We start from the raw sequence: 6186 nt of genomic DNA on the forward strand, positions 1-6186 counted from the left end.
TGTTGTTCTTGCGAAGCTTACAAAGATGAATCTTTTGGAATTCAAACGTGGAATCATCCACGATCCGGAGCAGTTACCCATGTTACCCACGTTTGGCTTAAGTGGTTCGTTCCTGCTCCAAGTTGTTATTGGCCATCACCCACAATGTTAATCACGTTTGATGGAGACGTGGTTCTTCAAGTATAAAATGGAGGGTCCCCAAGCTTAGATTTTTATCTGGGCACACACCATCTAGTGAGAGATCTCAAAGCTTGGAAGTACTCCCATACAAAATAAAGCTATTTTCTGGTAATTTAAGGTCCTAACGTTTGGTACGTAACTGGGATTAAGCAGAAAAGATACACATTGCAATAGTATTTCACAAGCCATATCAATTTGCAACTATCAATGATGGGAGGTATTTATAATCCAATTATGTTCCGATACTTCTTTTACATCATTGGATGTTGTTAGAAGAGAGTTCCATATATTCTGTTTCATTCCATAGCTACATTTACTGTTCAAATGATCTTTTATTTTGGTATCAGAGCCATGGTTAGATTACCTCTCTCTTGATTTGAGTTGTATTCCATATCGGCTTGGACTAAAAAAAAAGAAAATATTAAGAATACTGTTGAGTTACATATAGAATGTGGTCTCTGTTTCAGTATATTTAAAATACTACTGTATTGCTTTTCTTCATTAATAGATGGTTGCATTTTTCAACCACACTCTATTTTAAGTAACATGTGCAAGCCATTATGTTTGGCATGTCACACGTTTCGTTGAACATGATGGTAGCCAATTTTGAGACTGTTTGATAAATTGAAATATCTTTTGGTGATCTGTTCTAACATGTCTATGTAACTTATTCTGATAAATGAAATGTCATATAAATTTCTACTTATGCTCCTACAAACTTGAATATATAACAGTGTGATTATTATAAGCACATATAAATATGTATAAATATATATATATATATATATATATATATATATATATATATATATTTGATTTGATGTTTTGTGATCATTACAAGTTGATTAATTAGAAATTAGCTACAGCTTCTCTAATTTTATCAAATTGTACATTAAGTTTTATTAGATCACATCTAGAAAAATAACATCAAATTGTGGTTAATCATAATTAATGTAATAAATTTTATCCCATAGGAATTTTTATTATAGTCATATGATTAATCAGGATGAAATAATAATTTATTTCTTAATTTGCCCACAGGGATTGAGAAAGTTATACAATTTATTAGTTTCATCAAATAAAGTTAAATATGAATCCTAAAATAAAAAGCTTAGCCCACAGGCAGTTTTTATTGTATTGATTTATATTTTATGTTGACATGTTTTATTCAATTTGCAGCTATACTATCTGTGACTTACTCTGATTATAAGATTGATATTCCTGAATTGAGCGGTGATAACTATAAGACATGGAGGGAGAGAATTCTCCTTCAATTGGGGTGCATGGACATTGACTACGCCATAAGGAAGGAGGAACCACATGCTCCTACAGATACTAGCACTCCGGCTGAAGTTGCTCTTTATGAACAATGGGAGCGATCCAATCGCCTCAGTATGATGTTCATAAAGACGCACATATCTGCTAGTATTTGTGGTTCCATAGGAGAGCGTGACAATATAAAGGATTTACTGAAGGCCATAGATGAGCAATTCTTCAGATAAGGCCCTTGCCAGCACTCTCATGATGAGGTTATCATCCATGAGGCTCATCGGAATCAAAGGTGTTCGTGAGCATATCATGCACATGAGGGATATTGCGGCCCAACTTAAGAAGCTAGAGGTGGATATGTCTGAATCCTTGTGCATTTCATCCTAAACTCCCTATCTCAGCAATACAGTGCCTTCAAAATCTCTTACAATACACATAAAGAGAAATGGTCAATCAATGAGCTCCTGACCATATGTATGCAAGAGGAAGCAAGGCTGCTTGCTGAGATGGGTAAGAGTGCACATCTAGCCACTCAAGGAATGAAGAAGATTCAAGCCAAGCATAAAGGAAAGGGTAAAGCACCCATTCATGCTGTCATTAAGAAAGAGTCCAAATGCTTCTTCTGTAAAAAGAAAGGGCACATGAAGAAGGATTGTTTCAAGTACAAGCTTTGGCTGGATAAGAAAGGTAAATCAACATCTCTAGTTTGTTATGAATCTAATATGGCTGATGTTTGTTATAATACTTGGTGGATTGATTCTGGTTCTACAATCCATGTTTCAAATACCTTGTAGGACTTTCTAAACCACAGGAAGCTAGTGGGCAATGAGCACTACATCTATACGGAAAATAGAATATGCTCACCTGTGGAGGCCGTTGGGACGTGCAAGCTTATTTGGAATTTTGATTTTATCTTGTATTTAGAAAAGACTTTTTATATTCCAAACTTTTCTAGGAATTTAATTTCGGTATCTAGGGTTGTACCTTTTGGATATTTCTTTAATTTTTTAGATTTGTTATGCAGTATATTTTACAAATCTAATCTTGTTGGGAATGGTACAATATCTAATGGTCTTTTCAGAAATGATTTGCAAGATAATTCCAACTATAATGCACTGCATGTTCAAAATAAAGTAGGTATTAAAAGAAGTGTTATAGATGAAAATTCCTCTAATTTGTGGCATCGAAGGTTGAGACATATATCTCTTGACAGAATTAAAAGATTGGTAAATGAAGGAGTACTTGGTACTTTGGATTTTGCTGATTTTGAAATATGTGTAGACTGCATAAAGGGAAAGCAGACTAACATATCAAAGAAAGGTGCTAAGAGGAGTTCAAAAATATTAGAGATCATACATACAGATATTTGTAGTCCAGATATGGACTCGTGTGGTTAGAAATATTTCATCTCTTTCATAGACAATTATTCACGATACATGTATCTTTACTTACTTCATAATAAGAATGAAGCATTAGATGCTTTTAAGATTTTTAAGGAAGAAGTAGAGAAACAATACGGAAAGCAAATAAAGATCGTGAGATCAGATAGAGGAGGTGAATTTTATGGTAGATACATTGAGGATGGACAAGCACCTGATCCATTTGTGAGGTTTCTTAAGGAGCATAGCATAGTTGCTCAATACACCATGCCAGGATCTCCAGATCAGAATGGTGTTGCAGAAAGAAGAAACCGAACATTATTGGATATGATGCGGAGTATGCTGAGCAGCTCCAAGCTTCTTAGATCTTTGTAGACTGAAGCTCTTAAGACGGCAGCATATATATTAAATCGGATTCCAACCTAGGCTGTTCCTAAAACACCATTTGAGTTATTGAAAGGTTGGAAACCAAGTTTGCGACATATGCGCGTATGGGGATGTCTGTCTGAAATAAGAATTTATAATCCGCAAGAGAAGAAACTAGATCCAAGAACTATAAGTGATATTTTGTTGGATATGCTGAAAGGTCCAAAGGGTACAGATTCTATTGTCCATCTCATCCACTAGGTTTGTGGAATCAAGAAATGCGAAATTTCTTGAGAATGACTTGATTAGTTGGAGTGATCGAATTCAGGATTCATTTTCTGAGAATGATTATTCGAATGTTCAAACTCCTATTTCAAGTGAAAGATTGGTTGTCGTTCATAATGCACCTCAGCCAGGTGTAGTACAACCAATTATTGAGATTCCACGAGTTGTCGATAATAATCAAGTAGATCCAATTATTCAACAATTATCAAAAAATATTGAACATCCAATTACGGACAATACTACTCCGAGGATGATGACACAACATTAAGGAGGTCTACTAGAATAAGGAAATCGGCAATTCCTAGTGACTATATTGTGTATCTACAAGAGTCTGACTACAATGTGGGGGCCGAAAATGATCCAGAAACATTTTCACAAGCCATGAGTTGCAGTGAATCAGTACTGTGGTACAATGCCATGAAGGATGAGATGAATTCAATGGCATCAAATAGAGTTTGGGATCTTGTTGAGTTGCCTAAAGGTGTAAAGGCCATTGGATGCAAATGGGTCTTTAAAACTAAGAAGGATTCACTAGGCAACATCGAAAGATATAAGGCAAGACTCGTAGCCAAAGGATTTACTTAGAAGGAGGGAATCGATAATTCGGAGACTTTTTCTCCTGTATCCAAGAAAGATTCTTTCCGTATCATTATGGCATTGGCTGCCCATTTTGACTTGGAATTGCATCAAATGGATGTGAAAATAGCGTTCCTTAATGGAGAATTAGAGGAGGAGGTTTACATGAAACAACCAGAAGGGTTCTCCTCTAATGATGGTGAGCATTTAGTTTGTAGGCTCAGGAAGTCCATATACGAATTGAAACAAGCCTCCCGTCAGTGGTATTTAAAATTTCATGATGTTATCTCTTTATTCGATTTTGAAGAGAACATCATGGATCAGTATATATACCACAAGGTCCGTGGGAGTAAAATTTGTTTCCTCATTTTGTATGTGGATGATATTCTACTTGCAATTAATGATAAGAGGTTGCTATATGAGGTGAAACAATTTCTCTCTAAGAGTTTTGATATGAAGGATATGGGTGAGGCATCTTATGTCATTGGTATTAAAATTTATAGGGACAGACCTCGTGGTATTTTAGGTCTATCTCAAGAAACCTATATCAATAAAGTATTGGAGAGATTTCATATGAAGGATTGTTCACCAAGTGTGGCACCCATTGTGAAGGGTGACAAGTTTAGTCTGAATCAGTGCCCGAGGAATGATCTGGAAAGGGAACAAATGCAAAATATTCCATATTCATCAGCTGTTGGAAGCCTTATATACGCTCATATTTGTACAAGGCCTGATATTGCATTTGCTGTTGGAATGTTAGGAAGATATCAGAGTAATCTAGGTATGGGCCACTGGAGTGCTACGAAAAAGGTGATGAGGTACCTTAAGGGGACTAAAAACTACATGCTCATGTACAGGAGATCAGATGAACTGGAAGTAGTTGGCTACTCTGATTCAGACTTCGCTGGATGTATCGATTCACAAAAATCGACTTCAGGATATATTTTCATATTTGCCAGCGGAGCTATTTCTTGGAAGAGTGCCAAGCAGACATTGATTGCCACATCTACTATGGAGGCAGAGTTCATCGTTTGTTTTGAGGCTACCTCGCACGGTGTGTGGTTGAAGAGTTTCATTTCTGACCTTAAGATTGTGGATTCGATTGCTAGACCATTGAGGATATTTTGTGACAACTCAGCTACTGTTTTCTTGGCTAAAAATAATAGAAGTAGCAGTTGAAGCAAACACATCGATATCAAATTTTTAGCCATAAGGAAACGTATTAAGGAAAATAAAGTGGTCATTGAACACGTTAGTACTGAATTGATGATTGCTGATCCTTTGACAAAAGGCATGCCATTAAAGAGTTATAAGGATCATGTAGATAGTATGGGAATTGGTTCCATCATATAATGTCTGTATAATTTTTGTAATGAAACTCTTATTCAGAATAATTTTTTCTCATTTTTATTGTATACATTCGGTTTGAGAATATTGGATCTAGAATAAACATAAGGTTTGTTCATTAAGTTATTTTGGGATGATGATAAAGAAATAAAGTGCATCGTGATGCATGGAAGATAACACTCGTTCTTAGAGGACTTGTCGCCATAATTCATACATTTTTTGTTTCTTTTAAGAACAAATTTGAGGATTTGGACATTGATGTAAATTAGTATACGAACCAAGTGGGAGAATGTTGGAATTCAAACGTGGAATCATCCACGATCCGGAGCAGTTACCCATGTTATCCACGTTTGGCTTAAGTGGTTCGTTTCTGCTCCAAGTTGTTATTGGCCATCACCCATAACGTTAACAAGTTTGATGGAGACGTGGTTCTTCAAGTATAAAATGGAGGGTCCCCAAGCTTAGATTTTTATCTGGTCACACACCATCTAGTGAGAGATCTCAAAGCTTGGAAGTACTCTTATACAAAATAAAACTATTTTCTTGTAATTTAAGGTTCTGACGTTTGGTACGTAACTGGGATTAAGCAGAAAAGATACACATTGCAACAGTATTTCACAAGCCATATCAATTTGCAGCTATCAATGATGGGAGGTATTTATAATCCAATTATGTTTTGGTATTTTATACTTCTTTTACATCATTGGATGTTGCTAGAAGAGAGTTCCATATATTCTATTTCATTCCATAGCTACATTTACTGTTCAAATGATCTTTCAGAATC

General features: G+C 35.6%; 1 protein-coding gene and 1 long non-coding RNA gene across 2 annotated transcripts; both read left to right on the forward strand.

Moving 5' to 3' along the window:
* Positions 1–292: 292 nt before the first annotated feature.
* LOC140855648 (uncharacterized) lies at positions 293–2357 on the forward strand. Its single transcript, XR_012138602.1, has 3 exons — positions 293–397; positions 1360–2136; positions 2244–2357. It is a non-coding gene; the product is annotated as an uncharacterized lncRNA (long non-coding RNA).
* Positions 2358–2885: 528 nt separating this feature from the next.
* LOC140855277 (uncharacterized) lies at positions 2886–4064 on the forward strand. Its single transcript, XM_073251147.1, has 2 exons — positions 2886–3165; positions 3808–4064. The coding sequence occupies exons 1-2, from the start codon at positions 2886–2888 to the stop codon at positions 4062–4064; spliced, it is 537 nt and encodes a 178-aa protein (XP_073107248.1).
* Positions 4065–6186: the final 2122 nt, after the last annotated feature.

Source organism: Elaeis guineensis, chromosome 2 (assembly GCF_000442705.2).
Source record: "Elaeis guineensis isolate ETL-2024a chromosome 2, EG11, whole genome shotgun sequence".
In the NCBI taxonomy this organism is placed as follows: domain Eukaryota; kingdom Viridiplantae; phylum Streptophyta; class Magnoliopsida; order Arecales; family Arecaceae; genus Elaeis; species Elaeis guineensis.

Bases quoted from the DNA above. Each gene is read 5' to 3' on its own strand.
- LOC140855277 (XM_073251147.1), top strand. From the start codon at position 2,886: ATGTATCTTTACTTACTTCATAATAAGAATGAAGCATTAGATGCTTTT. The intron at 3,166-3,807 runs GTATGCTGAGCA...TGTATCTACAAG, and splicing joins ATTATTGGATATGATGCGGA to AGTCTGACTACAATGTGGGG.